Genomic DNA, 22,926 nt, shown 5'->3' with positions numbered 1-22,926 from the left:
AAACGTATACATCCGGTTTTTCATGCTTCCCTCCTAAGAAGTGCAGACCAAACTCGCATCTCTAGACCTCTTCAGATTCCATCTTCTCCTGAAGTTCCAGAATACGCGGTGTCACAATTGAGGGATTCCAGATACCATAATGGTCGCCTAGAATATCTGGTACATTGGAAAGGTTTCTCTTCTACAGAAGACTCCTCGGAACCCCTTTCGCATATTCATGCCCCTATCCTCCTTAGGAAATTCCACAGGGCTCACCCGGGCAAACCCGGAGGTTCGAGAGGGCATACTGTCCTGCGACGCTTTGGACTCTGGCGTCTGTGGCCCCGTTTGATTCTCCACCGTACTTCCTGATTCCATCACGCATTCATCTACGTGCATGCAGCGGTCTAGTTTCTTTTTCCCATCATGCACGTATAACTATTTAGGCACACCGCTTTTTGACACATGCGCGTTGCAACCTTTCGGTCAGCTGTGTTTTTGCTTTCGCTGCCGTTGTTGCGCTTCGCAGTGTTATCTTCCCAGACCCTTCCGGTCTCTTTTCTTACCTTTCGGTACTTTCACCGCTCCGTTGCTCTACTTGCCTTTGAGCTGCCTCCCCCGGAGCTGCCTCCCCCAGGCGTGGTCCGCTCTCGGTCCACGGCACCCTTCAGTTCCTCTCTCTCTCTCTCTCTCTCTCTCTCTCTCTCTCTCTCTCTGTCTCTCTCTGCTTTCTTTTTTCTTTTTCTTAGTGCTCTACCTATTGTTTTGATACTGCCTGCGGGAGTTTCTCTTTCCGCACTCTGCTCCACGATACCGGTTCCTTGCCGGAAGTATCCCATCACTGTCGCTTGTGTCTACATCTTCAAACAAGCCTGCAGTACACCACTTCAAAGGGTTTTTTTGCCACAATTGGCTTTTTCCCCGTATTGGTCCCTTCCGGGAAGGGGGCCCCAGAGAGGTGCGTCCTAGCAGCCCTCACTGTGGCTTCCTCCCGTACGAGACCCCCGCTACACCACAACAAAGAAAAAGACTACAGATCCCACAGATCCTTGAGCACGGAGGAAGAGGACTCAGGTGAGGAGGTGGAGGAAGGGAACCGGGAGACACAACCTCAACAAGAGAGGGAAGTTGACACTAAGTGCCACCTCCAGGCAGGGGAATCTGTTCTAAGCTCCACCGCCAGGCAGGGTAATGAGTTCTAAGCGCCACCACCAGGCAGGTGAATGAGTTCTAAGCGCCACAAACAGGCAGGAGAACGAGTTCTCCGTGCCAACACCAGGCGGGGGAATGAGTCCTAAGCGCCACCTCCAGGCAGGGGAATCCATTCTAAGCTCCACCGCCAGGCAGGGGAATGAGTTTTAAGCACCACCACCAGGCAGGGGAATGAGTTCTAAGTGCCACCACCAGGCAGGGGAATGAGTTTTAAGTGCCACCATCAGGCAGGGGAATGAGTTTTAAGTGCCACCACCAGTCAGGGGAATGAGTTTTAAGTGCCACCACCAGTCAGGGGAATGAGTTCTAAATGACCGGGTCTTTATTTGGGATTCACGGTCAATGGGGAATCAGAAAGGATGTGAAATTAATGACTTTCAATAAAAGTAAAATACGCTGAATCCTTTCCTGTGAGGCCCCTCCTTGTCCTCTGGCAGACTTGGCTGGGTGCTTTTTATAGAGGCTCAGGTCTTCTGGGGTCAGGATGACACTGGGTCAGAAAAGCATAAGTCTTTCCCAGGGTTCATCTCCTGCCTGTCCCTGGTTGCACTTGGCAAGTTGGTACGTGACCTGTCTTTATAATGCTATTGGGATCACGTTGACCTGTACCACATTACACTGGCTTCAGTGAACATGCGTACTGTGGTTCACGGTACATGCAACAACCAGGAAATGGAGGCATGCATGAGGGACATGGCAAGCCAAACTGGAATCTGCCAAGATGTAAGAAGAGGCAGATATCAAAGCACCATGTGGCCAGCTGTCAGGTCTTCTCAAGGGTGAGAAGAGGGGTGCAGATTGGGGTGATCCTAGTCTGACTCTGAAGGAGTGTGGAAAAGTGGGAGACAAGTCAGGCAGTGCTCAGGAGGATAGTAGTGGATATAAAGTGGGTGAAGTTAAGATCACCTTCACATAGAGGCTTCACTGCAGGGAAGAGCTCCAGAAATACAAAGGGCGCAATGGATGCAGGATCAGGCCAAGACTCCTGCAGTCTATCCACTCAACAACGCTTATGGAAAGCAGCATCAAATGAGCAAAAGAAATTGCCTCAAGTAAAGGTCTTTGATATCAGAGGCCACTCTCTGGCTCACTCCTGTTTCAGGGCTGAAGTCTCTTTAGTGAAGGAAGCCATGGTGAATAAATAGGCTTCCAGAAGGGATGGCTGCTTGGGAACCTTGCCAAGGTAGTGTTGGAACTCCTTATTTAGTCTGAGGCTTTCTGTAAGCAACATCTGCAGATGTTCCTAAGGGAGCGGATTGAGGTGTGTGATGGGGACTTGGCTCACCTTCCTGCCCTGGGATGAAGAGTCTACAACCTCCTAAGCACCCCTTGCTTTTCTCCTCAGCAAGCAAAACCTTACTTCTGCCTGGGGTCTGTCACCGAACCGAGACATTGGGCCTGCAGCTTGCTGTTGTCTAAATTCCTTCCTGTTCCTCGTGCCTCCTCCCACTCCTTCCAGACAACTAATAGCCTTCTGTTGCCTTACTTCCTGCCTTTCAATGTCCCGGCACCTCCACAGGATTTCCAATGTCTTCCCTCTTCATTTCCTGCTTCTTCTCCATTCCACCCCCTGTTGTTCCTGCCTCTTTGCCAACGTTCTTACATCTGCTCCTCAGATGTTATATCTCTTTCTTTCTTTCCCTCTCTGTTCCTTTCCCTCCACCATTCTCTCTTGCACTCGGTCTTCCTCCTTGAGGCTCCGAAGCACTATATTACTACCAGTAGAGACTCATTGGTAATGTTTTAGCTTGAGTTGGTCTATTACATAACGTGAGTATCCAACCATTATCCTGGCACTTGCCATATTTACATGACCAACAATAACGACACAAACGTAGGTGCCTTCATATACAAGTGTTTCTAACTTGTCTTTTTTTGCCAGATGTAATGTACATGAACAGTGCAGATCTATGTGAGTGGGGTCACTGCAGAGTCTGAGGTGGTCAAAGATATGGGCATGACACTTTGTTATGGCTGATCGCAGGCTCTGAATGTGGTATGCACCATGACACACTTTGAACTCAAGGCCATAATGGAGGGGACAGTAAAGAGTCTGCATGCATAACAGGTGTCAAAGACCTTCTCACAGGGCCACCACACTTCACACAAGCCCCTCTGAAGGATACTGTGATGAATACTGCAAAATCCTCACTGAATCTCAGTCTGTAGCGTCCTCCGATGTGGCCAGGGGAAGGCAGCTACTACCTGTTCCCAACCCTGGGGGTGGTATTATGTGGGAGGATCACACCTCCCATGTGGCCAGGGGAAGGCAGCCGCTAGCTGATCCTAACCCTGGGGGTGGTATTTTATGGGTGGAGGCCAGGGGAAGGCAGCTTCTACCTGATCCTAACCTTGGTGGTAGTATTTTCTGGGTTGATCACATGGGAGGAGAAGGCCATCAGAGGAATGTGAGGACTCTGTCAGGGGGAAACACGAAATGCGCCCTCTTCTGAGGGTGTGGGTTCCCTAATGCCTGAATAGCTGATGGCTTGTTGTCACAGTACGACTTCCTCTCTCAGACTTCCCCAAGGCAAAATGTGTGACAACCCTTATGGCAAACTTGAAAACAAAATATGTAAAAGTAAGGAGTTAATACTACTTCTGATTGTTATAATTCTACATTATATTTGAATTATGAAAACAAGAAACAACCATTCATTCCTTTGTAAACTTCACCTAAATATACATCTTCTAAATCACTGAAACAGAGTAAATTGAATAATATTAAAAGAAATAAGAACATTATGGACTTCAAGTCCCATAATGCTCTTAATACTGCGGGGAGGAAGAGCAGTTCAGAGTTACAAAACTGTAGTGTGCAGTCTAGTGGTTGTAATGACCCACACCTGAGTGGGACCTTTAAACATTGAAAGCCTTTCAGGTATGGGCCATGAGGATTGAAGTGTTTAAGCAAACCTCACCATAAAGTACTGGTAGTAGTAGTAGGAGTTGTATCCTGGCTGGCAAGTATACCAGCAAAGGGACAATTAGTGGTTAGTCCTGGTAGGCGAGTGGACCAGGAAGCAGATAAGGTGAAGTACTGAAAGATCGTAGAAGGTTATGGTTGAAAGAAAGTGGTACATACACTGGTGTGCTTTGATGAGCTATTGTAAAATCCATCATCCTGACAAAACTGTGTTGCTTAAGAGGAAGAAATGTGGTATAATGAAAAGTGATTGGTATTCAGAAAAGAGAATAATTATATTGCATATTGACTTGATATATGAAGACAATGGGCCTCATTACGAGAATCCCGTTAAAAGCGGGCCCATTACCGGCATGGAGTAAGTAGCGGGTCCGTGCTCGTTTGACGCCGCTAATAGCGGCTGATAACGAGTGCGCGAGCATGCGCAAACCCCCACGCCGGTAATGGCCATACCGCCATGCCGCTAAAGACCTCCAACCTCCTGATAGCGGCATCCCGGGACCCGCCGATACTGCCTCCGCCTACGGGGCACCCCTTAATACCGACCCGGTAATAACATCAAGCTAATATCGGGCTTGTAATACCGGACCCAGAAGTAACGTCATCGCGTCAGAACAGAAAATGCGCTGGTGCCCATCTTCAAAGACACAATCCATTGCAATCCTCCCAAACCACCAGTGTTGCACAGGAGAGACCAGGGCCTTTCAAAACAACATGTCTAAGGCAACCCGAAAATCCAACCCCAGCCTTCGCAAGAAGCGTTTCTCCGTTGAGGTACTTAACATGTTGGCGGACACCCTTGCTGCCCATGCTGATGAGATTAACACCCATAACCTCAAAAGGGAGGCACAGCAGAGGAAGAAGGAGATATGGGAGGAGGTATCCCGCAAGGTATCTGCAGTCGGCACCACCCCACGGACAGTCAAAGACTGCAAGAAAAGGTTGGATGACCTCGGTCTTAGGGTCCGCAACATCCTGGCCAGCAATCGGAGGGAGGCCATGGCCACAGGCGGGGCTGCCCATTCCCTGGTCAAACTAATGTGCTGGGAGGAGAAATGCTATGCTACCATCCAGATGTAGTCTATCGAGGGCTTCCGGGAGATGGAGACGGGTGCCGCAACATCTGGAGATGGAGGTGAGTGACATTGCAAACCCCATTAGGGCAAACCATGACGTAGCACAAGTGATGTGGAATAGAGCCTAGGCAAGGCAATGCATGTCCCAAAACACACACATCAACATATCCATGTCCAGATGGAGGCCCAAACCCTGCCACACTGAAATGCATGCTGAGTGCCAATCCCATTACCACCAGACAGCCAACACACAGGGACCATTCCCATGTCATACATCACACAAAACCCAATACAACGGCATGCTACCTGGCATGCAGCATTGCCAAATTGAGACGTCGTGGCTAATGCCGAAATGCCCCCCTTCAAGCTACCCTGTGTGCCACACCTGTAAGATATGAATGCATGATAAATGAAAAACTCCACAGCACCATATAATGCATCTTGCATGTAACACCATCACTGATGCCCTGCATCTCTTCTACCCCGCCAGGCACCGATGGAGAAGATGGCAGTCAAGACCCAGCCACAAGGCCATCCACGTCCCGGGCCAAACCACCTGCCACTGGAAAAACCACCTCTGGGGCAGCATCGCGGCCCACAGTACAAGCCAGGGCGAGTGCACAGGCCATGCCGGCACATGAGGGCCCCACAGCTGCGGATGACTCTGCAAGCACAGAGCTGCCTACAACAGTGGAAGGGGAGGCCAGTGGCACCCATTCTGCTGCAGCAAGTTCTGTGGGTGAGGCAGCAGCACAGCCCCACTGAGTGACATTGACATAGGAGCAGAGGAGTACGTGGATCAGGAAGGCCTAATCCATATGGCATGTCCACACACTCCAAGCCCCCCGTGAACCTCCCTACACGCCACTCAGGCCTCACTCTCCAGCCCCGTGCTGGATTCTGCAGTTCTGCTGCACAGTCCCGAATTCAGTACCACCCCAGAGGCCAGCCCTGCAATGGCACGCCCTGCCGCAGCACCCTCAACCTCTGCTGCTCCCATTGACTTGGAGGCACGGCTGTCAAGGGTGGAGGCAAGGCAGGACTCCATGCTGGAACTTGTTCGCCAATATGTGGATGAGGGAGAGGACACAAGACCAGAGATTGCGCAGGCCATTGCAGGGAACACTGCCGCCATAAATGCCTCTGCGGTCAGGATGCGTGACAGTCTGGGGGCCGTCTCGCAGGTCTTGACCGCAATACTGCAACACATGCATCAGTAACAACCGGCACCAGCCGTGCCAATCACTACAGCATCCACCACACCCGCATCCTCAGCACCCTCCAGCCCTGTGCGACTGACAAGGTGGAATGCGAGGCAGTCCGAAATGCTGCCCCCGGATACAAAGAAAGCACGAAAATAGTGAGGGTCAACAATGGGAGTGGGGGAGATGGTGTTGGTGGTGTATAGGTGAATAAGGGGGTGTTCATTGGGGATATGGGGAGTTCATTGGGGTATGGGGAGTTCATTGGGAGTATGGGGAGTTCATTGGCGTATGGGGAGTTTTGGTGAGTTGGGGGAGGGGGAAGGGAGAGGCAATTGTCTGTAGTTTACATTAATACACCCGTTGTGTAAAAAAATCATTTAATGCCTGGACATTGTTCATTTCGTGTGTATTCATTTTATTCATGACAGTGCACAGTGCCCAGCTCCCCGAATACCCTGTGTGCATGTCCACATGGACTCAGTGCTCAGTGTAGCACTGACACATATCCATCAACGTCCCTGTGGTTCAGAAGTATTCGTCAATCAGTGATTGGTGTACAGCACGGCCATCTTGTGCATCACGTACTGGCAGGGGTGCTGCTTCTCCTCCATCTTCATCCTCATTATCCTCACCCGGTGCATGCATGTCAATGTCAGGTGGCAGTGGTACATTTCTCCGGATGCACATGTTGTGCAGCATGACACAGGCCATGGTGATCTTTGCCACCTTCTCAGGCCTATAAAGGAGTGCTCCACCAGACCTGCTTAGGCAGCGGAACCGCGCCTTCAACAGGCCAAAGGTCTGCTCAATCACGACACGGGTAAGGGTATGAACCCGATTGTACTCCTCTTCATGGCTGTTCTGCGGGTTCTGCACAGGGTTAAGTAGCCATGGCTTCAAGGGTGATCCTCCATCACCTGCATGCGAGTACAAAGAGGTCTGTGCGAGTCACTCTGAGCTGCCACCTTCAGGATTCACAGCCATGGCCACAGTTATTTGCTGTTGACATGCACATGTCCCTGTATGTATGCACAAAGATTATTTAGATGCATTGTGTACTGCAATATGGTCTGCTAGTCTGGATGGCGTTGTACAGATGATGCAGGGTGTGCACTTGCATGCTGATGCGGATGTACTGTGGATGCAGAACAATGTCTGCCTCCCATGATTGCTATGTATGCTACTCTGTGCATAATCACACTAGCCACATTGGCACAGTTGCTGTCATGTTTGGTCATGCATTGCTTGGCATGCCCATGGTGGCCTGGTTGTGTGTCTTACATGTTGTCGTTGATATACAGCATTGGTCCAATGTGTGGCAGTGATGTGTCATGTTTGGGTTGGGAGGTTCAGGTCAGGAGTGATTAGCTCTGCGTGCATTCTCCACTCACCGCCCATTCCCACCCTGGTGGAGTATGCATCCCCCACCTCACAACCCCGATGCACTGCCATGGGCCAGTCAGGCAACTCACCAAGCAGCCAGGCACGTCGGTCAGCATGTCACTCCATGTGACGGGGTAGCGTGGAGTTACGCAGCACCATGGCATGATGTGTAGATCCGGGATATCGGGCACAACAATGTGTGATGATCTTGCTGGAGTCACATACCATCTGCAAATTGATGGAGTGGTATTGCTTGTGATTGCGGTACACAGCCTCTATGGCATGAGGGACTACCAATTTGACGTGGGTGTAGTCGAGGGCACCGACGCAATTGGGCATGCTTGCCAGTGCATGAAAGCCTACTTTGGTGTCGGCTCTCTCCTGGGCAGTCTGTGGTAGGGATATGTGGGTGCCAGCGTGCTTCAGGAGGGCATCCTGCACTTGGGTCAGCATGCATGAAAAGAGTGGTTGTGACATGCCATGCAGCTTGCCCACTGTGTGCTGGTCGGTGCCTGTGGCCAGGAAGTGGAGAACAAACACCACATTTAGTAGCGGGGGAATGGCAGTGCGTATTTCAATGAGGTTGACGATGTCGTCATGTATCATGTCCACAACTGGGGTGATGGTGTCCCGGTCCAACCAGTAAAGGGTGTGGATCTGCTCAGGGGTTAAATTGAATGGACTGGGTCTGATGCGAGGGATTGGTGGCTGCCTACGAGGTACTACTGGCTGCACTGGTGGTAATTGCTGGGCCTGTCTCACCCTCCTTTTCCTCCTGCGTCTCCTCTGTGCTTCCTGTGGCTGTGGTTGTTGTTGTAGTTGGTGTTGTTGCTGTAGTTGTAGCAGTATAGGCATGTCCTCCAGCCCCATGATTGCAACAGCTAGTGGTATCATTATGGTGTGGGAAGGGGTGTGGTGTGTGGGTGTACTCTTTTTATACTGGGACAGGCTCCATTGACTCCACCTGTGGTGATTGTGAGCACCTATGGCAGTTTCCTTCACTGCAAGTTGCTGTTTACGGGTGGTCCGCACTGCCTGCATGGTCGCCGTCGCGCAGGCCCTATTTACCACCTTCAGGATGCCGGTAAGTGCATGCCCGCGTAACTTGTGATGTCCTCCTATTACCGGCATCCCGGTATTTCCTCCGCAAAGGGGTGCATGTACGTGCGCCAGCCGGTATGGAGGGGCACGGCACGGTACGGGCGGTGGCGGTATTGGCTGGTTGTCGGGTCATAATGGCCCAGACCCGTTAACGATGCCGGTAATACCATTCCGCCTTCCTATTTCCATTACCTCCATTCTCGTAATGAGGCCCAATGTCTGTTTGGTTTGTCAAACAGCAGTTTGTGGATAATGAAACCATTGTCTTCAAGAATGAGAAATCCTATTTGAAAATAAGACAATTTCATTGCCAAGTGAAGACATTATGGAATGAACAGAACGTTGTGTTATGCATCGAGTGGAACTTGGCTACTTAAAATAACTTTTCTGATTTTGAACTTTGGTTTGAAACATCCTGAATTGATCCAGGGGAAGGGGATTCAACCCTGTTTATAATGATTTATGTTTACAATTTCCCTGTTTTAAATTAACTGTCACTCTGTGAAGTTTGAACAATCAAATATATCCTGTATGATTTTGTTTCATGTATGAGTGTGAGGGACAGACATTTTTAGACATTAGGTCAATTTTCTGTTAGCCTTAGTTTGACAGGTAGGGACACCCCTGTTAGGCTAGGGAAAGTTAGGCATTTGTCTTACCCATTATTGTTTAATAAAATGGCTACTTATGTGAAAACTCTATCTACTTGCATTTCTGACCCCTCACAATGCATGACACAGACAAGGGCAACACAAACATGACCAAATCCTTACCTGATTTTCTCTATCATGGAAATTCTGCTTCAGGTTCAAGTGCTCCCTGAGAAGTGTTTCGACTTCTTTTCTCCGTTGGCCACTCGATGTTTCTGTGTCCTGTATTTTGAAACCATACGAGGCAAATCAGGGGTGGTTCTGTGTATTCACTGGGCAGTGTGTGTGTGTGTGTGTGTGTGTGTGTGTGTGTGTGTGTGTGTGTGTGTAATAGAGAGGGAGAGAGGGGGAATGAGAAAGAGATGGAGAGAAGGAGAGTGGGAATGCGGGAGTGAAGAAGTGATGGAGAGATGCTGTGAGGGAGAGAGAGAATGAGGAAGAGATGGAGAGAAGGAGAGTGGGAATGCAGGAGTGAAGAAGTAATGGAGAGATGCTGTGAGGGAGAGAGAGAATGCGGAAGAGATGGAGAGAAGGAGAGTGGTAATGCAGGAGTGAAGAAGTAATGGAGAGATGCTGTGAGGGAGAGAGAGAATGCGGAAGAGATGGAGAGAAGGAGGGTGGGAATGCGGGAGTGAAGAAGTGATGGAGAGATGCTGTGAGGGAGAGAGAGAATGAGGAAGAGATGGAATGATGTGAGAGTGAAACCTATGGAGTGATTGTGGGATGATATGATATGGCATTTATAACGCGCCTATACACAAGTGTTTCAAGGTGGGAAGAGGAAAGGGAGGGGAAACAGGGAAGACAGAGACAGAAATCCTACTAGGCCAGATAGCATTGAGATTGTGCAAGTGCAGGGGAGGCAGGAAGGGGAAAAGTGCAGGGGGAAAGGGTAAGGGCAGTGCAGTACATAGGATGACAGTAAAATATATCAAGACAATAAATAAAAAGTGCAGCCAGCTTGTGGCAAGTGCAAGGGGAAGTGCAGACATCAGGTGTCAAGTGCTAGTAGGGGCTGTAGGGATACAGAAACAGTCCCAGAGTTCAAGGTTGCCAGGGGGGCAGTGCTGGAGTGCAACTGGAGGGGGCTGTGGGTCCTGGGCCGAGATCAGAGAGTGACCTGGTAAACCAGTGTGGTTTCAGCCAGGTGATCCACAGGGAAGAGGAGGAGAGAAAGCAGAAGCAAAGAGCTAGGTCTTGAGGTGCTTCAGGAACCAGTAAATGGTTCTTCTCAAGTTTCAGGTAGGCAGCGAGGCTGTTCCAGAGGGAGGCCCCAGCAGAAGAAAGAGATCTGCCACCAACTTGTTTCTTGGAGAAGCGACTGACCCTGAGGCAGTTGGAGGTGGATGAGCGAGGAGCTTGAGAAGGAAGATATTTAGGAAGAGAGAGTTGAAGGTATTGAGGTCTGTGGCCCCAGAAGGCCTTGTGGACAATGCAGAGGGTTTTGAACTTAATCCTTGCAGCCACTGGGAGCCAGTGCAGAGATTTCAGTCCTAGAGAGATACGATCCCTGGGCTTGAGGCCAAGGACAAGTCTTGCAGTCCTGTTTCGGATGAGTTGCAGGGGATGGAGAGTAGAGGCAGGCAGATTTAGTAAGAGGCTGTTGCAGTAGTCCAGCCTAGAGAGAACCAGAGCTCTGGAGACAGTGAGCTTCTGGGGGAAGGAGAGGAAAGGATGAATACCTCTGAGGAGGTGCAGCTGGTTGTGTGACTTCTTAGAGACGTCGGAGATGTGAGGAGAGAAGGAAAGTGTGGGGTCGAAGATGAATGTGGGTGAGAGATGGAGAGAGAAACTAAGGCTTAAGTGGTGAGATGCAGAGGAAGGGGTATACAAAAGATGAGGAAGGCGGAGAGGGCCTAAGGGAGTTAAAAAGAGCTGGAGAGAGGGAGAAGGAGAGAGTGGTGGAATGAGTGAGGCAAAGTTAGAAGGAGGGAATGAGTTAGAGAGGAATTGACTAGTAGATAGAAAGATGGGTTGAAAAAGCAAGGCAGAAAATAAATCAGTGAAGAACAGATGAAAGGATGGTGGGAGGAAGTAAATGAGAGGATAAAAGATGGAGAGGGGGCAAGGGAGCAGAAAAGAAGTAAAGCGTGGGATAGAGCAAAAGCAGGACAGGAATCAAAATCGATTACAAGGGAAGGGAAGAAGAAAGAAGAAGTGCGGCTTAGAGGGTGTGTGTGGGAGAGATGGAAAGAGGGAGCAAAGGAGAAATTGTTACCAAATAGGCACAGAAAGAAGGATAGATGGTCTGAGGGAGACAGGGACTGAGTGAAGAGGATAGAGTGAGGTAGAGCAGTGACAGGGAACATCAGAGGCATGTAGCAAAGGAGCAATAGGGAGATAGAGGGAGCAAGGGAGGGATAGACGTGAACATGGGAAGGGGAAGCAATAGAGAGAGTAAAAGGACCATGAGAAAGGGAATGAGTGAGATGGAGAGAAAGAAAGTGGGAGCAAGAGAGCACATGTAGTGGAGGAACAATGGAGAGGAAGCAAGAAGGGATTGATTAAGAGGAGGAAGTGGTCAGGTGCAGGAGTGTGAAGAACATTGAGAGGCAGAAAGAGAAGGCACAAGGAACATAGAGCAATGGAGTAAAGAAAATGAGGAAGCAAATGAATGAGGGAAAGAAAGCATAACAGAGACACCTGTAGAGAGAGAAGATTGCTAGTCTTTCCATCATCAGGTCACCTCTGCCAGAATAGGGACGAGGACACAACGTCAGGTCGTCCTATGGACCTGGGGAAGGGCCCAAAGATTAAAGCACAGGACTGTGCCCGTCCCTTGGCCAGGCCACTAGAATAGACAACACAGGGACTGGGGGATAGTACATCTACCCAGGACACTAACTGAGGCACTGACATATTCAGCTCAGACTCCTATGACCTTGGAAATCTTTTGTCAAGCCAATGCTTTGACCTTTCAGGTGGAATCCATCAACAAGATAATGGTGTCAAAACCCAAATCCATCACCAAATCATTCAATGAGCAACGTCAGGTAGCAAGTGCAGGGGCCGGGTGTATTTCCATACAGCTGTGCAGAAATGGATTAGGAGACTGGCAGAGTGTCCCCATCCCAAACATGTGGCCCATGAACAGAGCGACCTAAGGGTTTTCATAGGGTTTACACAATGGCCTTATACGGAAGTGTGAGTATGATATGTTTAGTCAGGTACATTAACAACGAACCTCTGAAAAGAGAATCCCCTGACATTGGAGGACATGACTTTACATTTGAGACCCATAGAGTTCCGCTCAGCCCATCCAAGGGATACAGGCCACCACCTCTAGCGGATCTTCCCATTCCCCTGACCTTGGAGGACATGACTTTACATTTGAGACCTGATGAGTTCCGCCCGGCCCATCCAAGGGATACAGGCCACCAGCTCTAGCGGATCTTCCCATTCCCCTGACCTTGGAGGACATGACTTTACATTTGAGACCTGATGAGTTCAGCTCGGCCCATCCAAGGGATACAGGCCACCAGCTCTAGCGGATCTTCCCATTCCCCTGACCTTGGAGGACATGACTTTACATTTGAGACCTGATGAGTTCAGCTCGGCCCATCCAAGGGATACAGGCCACCAGCTCTAGCGGATCTTCCCATTCCCCTGACCTTGGAGGACATGACTTTACATTTGAGACCTGATGAGTTCAGCTCGGCCCATCCAAGGGATACAGGCCACCAGCTCTAGCGGATCTTCCCATTCCCCTGACCTTGGAGGACATGACTTTACATTTGAGACCTGATGAGTTCAGCTCGGCCCATCCAAGGGATACAGGCCACCAGCTCTAGCGGATCTTCCCATTCCCCTGACCTTGGAGGACATGACTTTACATTTGAGACCCGATGAGTTCCGCCCGGCCCATCCAAGGGATACAGGCCACCAGCTCTAGCGGATCTTCCCATTCCCCTGACCTTGGAGGACATGACTTTAGATTTGAGACCCGTAGAGTTCCGCTCGGCGCATCCAAGGGATACAGGCCACCAGCTCTAGCGGATCTTCCCATTCCATGCCATAGGTTCTCATGGACGGGCCTTAGTGCCCACAGGGCGTCTGCTCTGGTTTCCAGGCAGTGTAACGCGCCTTCACTATTGACGTGCTATGCAAGTTACTGGACAAAGGCTAATGTCATGCATGTACGACCTTACGGGGCTTCATGTGCGTACCAATCAGTCGGATTTCTTACTGCACCACCTCCCTAAACACGGCTTTGGTTTGCTCTGTCCATGGGTACTGTGCATTTATCGCTCGTCAGAAATAAAATGCTGCCGACTTTGAGAGTGAGAGGCTCTAAGAACAAAAGAAAAGACTTCAACTCCTAGCTCAGAGCAACCATTCCTAGGACAGAACTACAGTCGGACCAGTCATCTAAGCAAAGGGTCCAGTGATACTGAGAGAGCAAGTCTTGCGGGCACGATCTTGCCACAGCCGGCCTCCCTCCCCTCTTGACATGTGACACCACACTCCACACACACCAGTCTCTACAAGCAGTCCCTGGTAGGATCTCTTTCCTTCTGCTATGACAACCAACTAAGCCTGTAGGATGCCCTGTCCTTGGGCATCCTACAGGCATTTGTAGCTCACAGAATGTAGGGGCAGTCCAGAGAGAGGGAGGCTCTCATCAAGATGGGGTAGCACCAATGTACAAGAATTCTGCACAATCGGTCAGTCATGATGAAATATCACTGCCACCTTGGCAGCCTTAGCGAGGGGCTACACACTGCGCTGGGCAGTGCAGGAATGATTAGACATTCCCATATAGAGTGTGTAGCCTCTGTGTGCACTCTAAGTCACAGAGAGGTCCTAATGTCTCTATACACAGCTGGTCTCACCACAGCGTCCTTCAGCAGTGACATCAGACTATCCAGGATCTGCTCCTTTTCATGCTTCGCTTGCCAGTTGCTGGATAGAACACCTGGAGGCAAGACAGAGTTGGGCTTGATTACAGGTATAGGGTCGCTGCTTCATACAATCCCTCAAAATAGGACAGGATGCCAGAATGACATGATTGCAGATAACTGTTTATGACATATGCAATATTTATAACATTCCTTTCTTTCCAGAACTCTGTCCAATGCGGCAGGCAGCCCCACTCACTAGACAGAGAAAGAAAATACGGATTGGGGTGCCCCCAACGCTCACCTGTGGTGTTCCACACAGAACCCTGTGCTTTCCCAAGACAGTATCTCAGTTTCTAACATGGCTACTCAAGGTGGGCATGAGGCAGGGTCCTACACCTGTACTCATCCAATAAGAAGACTGCAGAGGAACCAGTCAAGACTAGAGCAACTGTTGCATATTCTAGATGCAGCTACAGAGGAGGAAAGGGAGGATGAAGAAAATGCACTGTGAGGGATAAGAAATGCGAGACGGACACACAGTTAAGGTTTTCACACAAAGTGCCAATGTATTCAACATAAAAGAGTAAGACAAACACCTCACTTGCCCTAACCTAACCAGAGGGTACCTGCCTAACAAACTAATGGTAAAAAAAATGACCTAGTGTCCAAAAGGTGTCTGTCCCTCACACTAAAATATACAACAGCATCATACAAGGTTAGTTTAGCAGTCTTAAATCCCTCAAAATAATATATCAGTTCAAACTCAAAGGCTATGATAAAGACCCCTTGTGACCTGGGTGTATTTCCCTTCCCCTGGATCAGTTCAGGAATCTCTATAGCAAAGTTCAAGTTCAGGAAAGTTCTGTGCAAAAGTAAAGTACCACTTAGCGTAGCATACAAAGTCTTTTCCATTCAATATCTTTTTCCTTGGCAACGTAAATAACCCTCTTCCAACTGCTTGCCAAATGATTATCCATAAGTCAAAGGAACTGTCAATTTTCTTTGATTTCCTGCTTGGCAAAACAAGAAGAGTCTTTGTCTCAAACCACAAACCCATAAATCGGTGCCAATGTTCTCTTTTAAAAAAACAAACAATTGTTAAAAGATCTGACATTTAGTCAGGATGGTGCAATAATCACTTTCTGAAATAACTTCTTCAAATGAAACACTTTAAGAAATGTAACAGTTCATCAAAACACTTCCTCTCAACCACACCTTTTTACCACAATCACAGTTCTTTCAATTATCTGCTTCTTTCCTGCTCCACTCGCCTGGCAGGATTAACTAAAATATGTCCAGTTCCTGGTTTACTCGCCTGCCAGGATAAAACTCCTACTACTACTATTGTACTTTGTGGTAAGGCTTGTTCCCAAAACTCTCTACACCAGAATCATACATGGAGAGGTTGGAACCAACAACTGCTTCTCTTTAGGGTCTCTTGCCTTTCAACAAAGTGGTTATAGTACAAGTCAAATGAAAAAGACAATTAAAACAACTCTGTGGCTTACCCTATTTCTGAAGGGTGTATTTCTTAAATTCAGAAAATGCTCTTTCCATAAGTCAAATATCAGTACAAGAGTTTTAGTTCCTCTGTTAGGGAGAATTCTCATTCAATGGCTAATTTCCCTTACCTAGTGAGTGCCTCAGCAACTTTGCTGGCTTTCTGGAGTTATTATTTTTCACTTGGTAAGACTGACTGTGAGCTTTTCCCCCACTCTTACCCATGTTTTGCCATGTGTATTACATCTGTTTTTGTGATTGTGGGCTCTGGAATACACCACTTTAGTAGCCCCCTTCTTTTGTGTGTTGTACAGCACCTTCAGTGCATTGACACAGGGTTGTCTTTTAGACTTCCCACCGACTCCATTTCTGGGGCAGACTACTGTCCCCCAGAAAAGGGTGAAGTTGCCATTAACTTTACTTAGTCATTTAATCACAGATCCAGTACACCCCATCTTACATGGAGTATTGGAAAGAGTTAATCCTTAGCCCTTTTTATCTGTACCTCCTAGAGCATTGTTTTGCTCTTTTAACATTTAGACTTGGCTGGTGGCAGTGGTATCTACCCTAACTTTTCTACCGCGATTATACTATATAAACGCGGTATTTTTGTAGGCTATTATATTAGCCTCGAACTTAAACCCGCTTGACCAAATACTTTTTCTTTTGGCTCCGGTCGGGTTTATTCGCCATTTCTCTTTGTTAAAGTCCTTCTTGTGTTTTACTTTGCACGGCAAACCAGGTTTGCCTTCTTTGTTCACTGTCTTTTGACGGGCTTCTGCCAAGAAGCCCTCCTCTAGGCGCCTGGGTGTCTAGGTGGGCTGAATGTGAGGGAGGAGTGTAGTCACCCCCTGCACAGGGTATCCTAGGAAACCCAAGTCACACTTTGCCATGATTGGCTGAGGTGGTTGTCCGGGCTGGACAACCCCCCTGCTGCGTGATTGACAGCCAGGCTGTGTGAATGGGGGATTTTCGCATAAAAGGCAGGACTCTTGGGCTAGAAGTCAGAGTCGCCACTGGAATAACAAGGAACCGAAGAGAAGCGGAGAAGAAGTCGGCTGCTGCAACTATCCCGTCCCGGTGAAGCCCTGCTGCAGTCCTGAGCTATCTACCCTTTAGCAACCAGAGAAGATCCAGTTCGGAGTCTTCTTCCCTTGAGCCTGGTGGGGATAACCAGCTCATCTTCTACAGCCAGAGGATCCTTTTCGTGGTCGAAATCGCTGCACACTGCTGTACTTGTCCCAATAGCAATCTGAAGAGCCTCTCCTGTTTTTAAGGAGCGCACCTTTTATTCACTGTCGCTGCCGCCGGCTTCAGCCCTGTGTGGTGCAGACCCCTCCAGATGTCCTCCTTCTTGCCGAAGCTCCAGGAACCGTGGGTCTGCAGGAAACTACCAGGAACAACTGCTGTTGTACCAGCGTCTTCATTGAATAAGGTACTGTGCTCTGCTTGATGAATTCGGGTGAATCCCTTTTCCTCCTCCTACAAGGCTTATCCTTATCTTCCCTCCTTCTTATAACCTTTGCTTCCTCCATTGACAATCTCTAAGTACTATGAATCGTGAACTGTCCGACTGTGTGATCCTCGACAACAGGAACCCGGTTCCACTTGACACTGGCTCCGGCCTATTGACTCAGGAATTTCTGTCCATGAGTGTTCTCTGATTCTGTCTGCCTTGACAAAAGTATTGCCTATGATTTTTGCCCCTAACTCTCTCTGGGTATCTCAGGTGCTAAGTGTGTTTTTGCCCCGGTAACATTTCTTGCTGTGGATACGTGTTTATTTAGTGCGATCGAACTGTCATTACTGTCAAAAGTGATTGCATATGTATTCCCGGTAAAGTCTTTTGTTTCACAACACAGGTCCGTTAAAACATAGGGTACTTACCTTGAGTTATACCGTACAAAGTGAATTGGTTAGTTGTAGTATATTTTATGTGTGGTTTTGAATTAATAGAAGTGTTGTGTTTATAATAAACGGTTTAAAAAATAAATGTACCTATATTTTTACCTGAAACCTTGAGTCAGTGTTTGCTTGAGTCACAGTAATTGTGGTCCCCTTGTGTAATCTCTGCTACTGCTCATATACTCTTGAGATAAGCCTGGCTGCTCCGCCACTGCTACCACTTTAACATAGTAGTACAGGCTTGTACTAAAGGTAAAACCTGTATTGCCACCTGTAGTCTTAATTGTGTGTAGTGGTCCCTAAGGGCACTGCACAGGATTCTGCCTAACATCCTCATATACTGTTTGCTTCTTGTCAGAAAAGATGTGTTCTTGTTGTTTACCCAAAACATAATAAAGGGAAAGAGGGAAAGAAACGGGAAAGATTTAAGAAAATCTTTTTGAATAGAAAAATTAAAAGTGAAATGCTAGAGAGACTAAGTGTTAGATAGAACAATTCTATTTCCTCGAACTCGATCATTTAGTTTTGTGAGGTCTGAGAATAGAATCTTACCTTTAATCACTGTTTCTGGTAGGCAAAAAAGAGGTTTGAAGGCTGTGGGTCCGCCTGATATTCAGCTACGATGCTTCTTGTAAGAGGCACGGTTATTCTAAGTTTAGATGCGCTATTTATATGTGCCAAAGGGAGACGCGATGACGGATTGCGTCACCGCGCTCGTGCGTAATGACGTAATGACATCATCACGTGTGCGTAAATGTGTCAATGTGGTAACGTCTCAGGGTTAGTTGGTGCCACTAACCCAAGGGAAGAAGTCGTCCCTTCCGGAGCTTCACTTGTCGATTAGAAAAAGGAGTTTCAGTACAGCAGCAAGGCTTCCTGGGCAATTCAAATGTCCAGGAGGATGCAGCAAGCTTCGTTCATGGTTTCTTCATCGGGTTGTTCTTCCCAGTGGTCGACTCCGTCTTCAGTCCCAAAATCCTCGCCTTTTAAGCAGGTTTCTCTCATTCATGCAGTCTAGGTGTCACTCAAATAGCAAGGTTGCTGTCCTGTAAGGACAGTCAGCCAGCCAATCAGGGCTGGGTGCATTCAGGCACTCCTAAAGACAAAGGTACAGGGGAGTTTCGGGAACCACCCTCAGTTCCTGCCCTTCCAGACACACTGGAGCCAGAGGCGGGCTTCAGGATTGAGCCCGCCAAAGGCAAAATGGACAAAGGGCTCAAACCTGGTTTGGCGCACAGAGTAAAACCCAAGAAAGACCTCACAAACAGAAAATGGTGAAAAAAGAAGACCAGGCCCATTGTGACAAAATGGTCACCCATGGGTGCTGTACTGCAGCTGAGGATTCAGCCTGCGGTAGAAAAGCACAATGGTACAACAAATTAAACCACTGCCACCAGCCATTTGAAGTAGTGAGGGTAACACAGAAACATTTTACATGAGTAGGTAGGAAAAGGGGCTACTAAGTAACTAACCCCACAGCACTCCACAAAAGATGGGGTGTGCTGGACCTACAAAGAGAAAAGGTAAGTAAAGCCAATTTCACTTACTATTCTTGTGAACAGTAGTTCACACAAGAAAAGGTATTTAAACGTTATGAGAAATTTAAAGGATTTCTCTGTGACACTGCACTGAAGGTGGTGTGTGTCACCATACAAAAACTAGATGCCTATGGAGTTTGTCACACTTCAAAAACATAGGAAACACATAATCCAAATCAGGCCAAAACACATGAGGGAGTGAGAAAAAGGGCTCACTCATTCCAGGGTTAAAACTATAAAGTCCTAAAGTCCATCAAAAGTGCTGGTGGTCTCTAAGGTTGAAGGGAAGTAGCACAGAAATGCGAATGCTCCCTAACACTCGCCCCCCCCCCCCAGGACTAAGGGACAGGAGGATTTAATCCACTCCTGGATGAATCTCCTAATCCAGTTCCGGGAGAGACCATCAGCATTTTGGTGATTACTGTTAAGTGACACTCTTCGGACTGCCTTGGGTTCAACACAACGCATTTATTTAAGCATAACGCTGTAAATAAGGACCTCCAGCTATACGGCTGCTTCCAGATGAATCTCAACACAGCAGCAAACAAACTTGGAATGTCAGATGAACATAAACAGGTACATCACAATCACATAGAATGTTGCATCACCAACTAGCATGGGTACATTCCCCGTCTAAAACACTGTGCTCTGTACATCTGTGACATACATAAACAAATCCATTGATAATCTATAAACTCACACAGAGCATATATGTAAATATAAACCTCTCTATATATAGTAATAACACTGTTAAAGATCCAACTATAACACATCTCCCTCCTTTCTTCCTCATCACATTTACTGTTCAATCTTCTTCACCGTAGCAACACGATTCAGATTCCATACTTGTCCTCCAGCTACACGTATCGCACCCAGTAAAACAGCCATAACTCTCACCGGATCAGAATAGAGAGATTCTCCCTTCTTCTTTAATGTTCCTTTCTTTATCCTGACCAAATCTCCACATTTAATACTGAAACGTTTCTTTCCTCTCCTTGCATTCACCCGTTCCACCCACCTTTCTTTCTTCCCTTTCATTTCTCTCCTCACGCCATCCACCACATCCACCACATCTCTCTACTTCTTCCCAACCATGGTGGACTAATTGCTGTGTTGGGTTTACGTCCTCTCATCAGTTCGAAAGGTGATATCCCCGTAACAGAGTAGGGTGACATGCAAAGGCCAAATATCCTGTCCTGGATGGCAACCTTTTTTATCACAACCTGTCTCATTCGCCATTCGAATGCTCTCCATAATACACCTATTCATTCTCTCTAAACAACCATTCGACTCTGTATGATATAATGATGTCCTCTTGTGATTAATTCCACACTCTCTCAAATATCTTTTAAAACATTCACTAGTAAATTGCGATCCGTTATCCGTCAGCACACTTTCAGGCACACCCTCCCTAGCAAACGTTTGCTGCAGAAACTTCACCAGAGCTTCCCCCGATTTATCCCTAACCACACTAAATTCACACCATCGTGAGAATTATTCTACTATTACTACCACAAATTTCCCGCGTCCATATCCCAGCTCAACCGGACCCAGCATATCCATGGCAATATCCTTCCATACTCCATTCGGTACCTCAACTTCCACAAGTGGTTGTTGTTTGGCAACCTCTCCTTTTCCAACTTTCCTGCACATAACACATTCCAGTAGCCTTCTCTCAATGTCTTTATCGAAACCGGGCCACCAGTAATCACTCCTTAAAACACCCTTAGTTTTGGTAATGCCTATGTGACCCACATGTGCTAGATCAACAACCCTATTTCGCAAAGACTTCGGCACAACAGCCCATTCCCACCTGAATAGAATACTATTCACCACACTGAGTTCATTCCTGACTTCCCAGAATGGTTCTGTACCCTTTTCTAATTCTGCTTTTCTGGGCCACACACCTGGCTGCACATAAGATCTCACCAATGTCAACTTCTCATCCTTGCACAACTCTTCCAGCCATTCCTCCTTTGATATTATCCCATCAGTGTTGACAAAAACCATTTCCATTTCAGTATTCTCAACGTTCGATTCCAATTTTTCCTCACTCTTTAATCTTGACAGGCAATCTGCCAACACATTTTCTTTTTCTGGTATTACTTTAACTGAAAATTTGTGACCTTGCATTTGAGTAATCCAACCCGCAACTCTTCTGGAGACTTTGTCTAAACCTTTGTTTTCTAGAATTTCTTTTAAGGGTTTATGGTCTGTACATAGCATAAAATGTGTGTCCCAAATAAAATTCTTGAATCTCTCTATGGCCCAATGGCATGCCAGCGCCTCCTTTTCTAGTATAGAGTAGCGATATTCTGCCCCTCGTAAACCTCGCAATACATGAGCTATGATGTGCTCCTTCCCTTCATCATCCACCTGAGATATCACTGCTCCAATCCCCATCTCGGATGCATGAACTGTAACTCTACTTTGGCGGAATGTATTAAAATGCCCTAATGGTTGAGCTAAGTCAATTTCCTTCTTTAGATTCTCAAATTCCTCCTCACACTCACGATTCCAGACAAAGTCACAGCCTTTTTTCAATCGTTTTCTTAGCTCAATCACCTTGCTGGAATAGTTACGTACAAACTTCTGATAAAATTCGGTCATTCCCAAAAAACAACCTTAATTGGGCTTTATCTTCTGGACTCCTATTTTTTTTTTTATGGCATCCACAAGGCTTTCTTTTGGTCTAACCCCCTCAGTTGTTATTTCATGTCCTAAATATTCAACCTTCTCAACACCAAACTTACATTTCTCCTCTCTCAGCACAATTCCATTCCTTTCAAATGTTTTCAGTACTCTATCCAATATGCAGTCATGCTCCTCCACACTTTTCCCACATACTAACACATCATCCTGGAAACAGTACACACCATCAATGTGACCCACTAGCCTGTCCATAATCTTTTGAAAGTCTGCTGAAGCAGAAACTAGACCAAATGGCATGCGCCTGAATTGGAAGACTCCTTCATGTGATATAAAAGCTGTCAGTTTATGACACCATTCTTCTAGTTCCACTTGGTGGTATGCAGATGCCATGTCCAGTTTGGAAAACATTCCCCCTTGACCAATCCTTGATAGCATCTCTGCCATGTTGGGCAGCAAAGGATGACGGTCAACCATCACACATTTATTTAATTGTTGTAAATCCACACATAAACGTAGATCTCCTGAACTCTTTTTCACCACCACTTAAGGCGATACCCAATCTACACCTCCTGCTCGTTCAATAACACCATCAGACAACAACTTGGTGAGTTCCTCCTAAACCCTTTCTCTTACTGCCAGTGGTACAGACCTCAGTTTTGCTGCTACAGGCATACTTCCTTTTCTCTATACTATTTGGTGTTGGATACCTTTTATCTTCCCAATCCCTTTCTTGAAAACTTTGGGGTGTTTGTTATGACAGAATCACTAACTTGCAACACTTGTTCACATGCGTTTGGTTCAAGTTTGATTTTAAGATTTTTTTGTTCCCTCGACCCCAACAAAGTGAGGCCTTTCTTAGAAACATATATCTTTCCTTCACAAATTCGATTTTTAAACTCAAAGGTATTCATACTATATCCTAACAGCTCAATGGGCTCTGGGTTATATCCTCCTGGAC

General features: G+C 47.3%; 1 protein-coding gene across 1 annotated transcript in view; it reads right to left on the bottom strand.

Annotated features, from left to right (window-relative positions):
- Positions 1-22,926, bottom strand: part of LOC138468418 (coiled-coil domain-containing protein 88B-like) — a 545,411-nt gene that overhangs the window by 93,611 nt on the left and 428,874 nt on the right. Inside the window, exons 11-12 of the mRNA XM_069608969.1 lie at positions 14,365-14,447; positions 9,656-9,754 (exon numbers count right to left, since the gene is read on the bottom strand). Of these exons, the coding sequence (XP_069465070.1) occupies positions 9,656-9,754; positions 14,365-14,447 (182 nt within the window). The remainder of the gene's footprint in view (positions 1-9,655; positions 9,755-14,364; positions 14,448-22,926) is intronic.

This window comes from Ambystoma mexicanum, chromosome 4q (genome assembly GCF_040938575.1).
Source record: "Ambystoma mexicanum isolate Mex_15411 chromosome 4q, UKY_AmexF1_1, whole genome shotgun sequence".
Lineage (NCBI taxonomy): Eukaryota > Metazoa > Chordata > Amphibia > Caudata > Ambystomatidae > Ambystoma > Ambystoma mexicanum.
The sequence above is the reverse complement of the archived record's forward strand: the minus strand, read 5'-3'. Positions and strand labels throughout refer to the sequence as shown.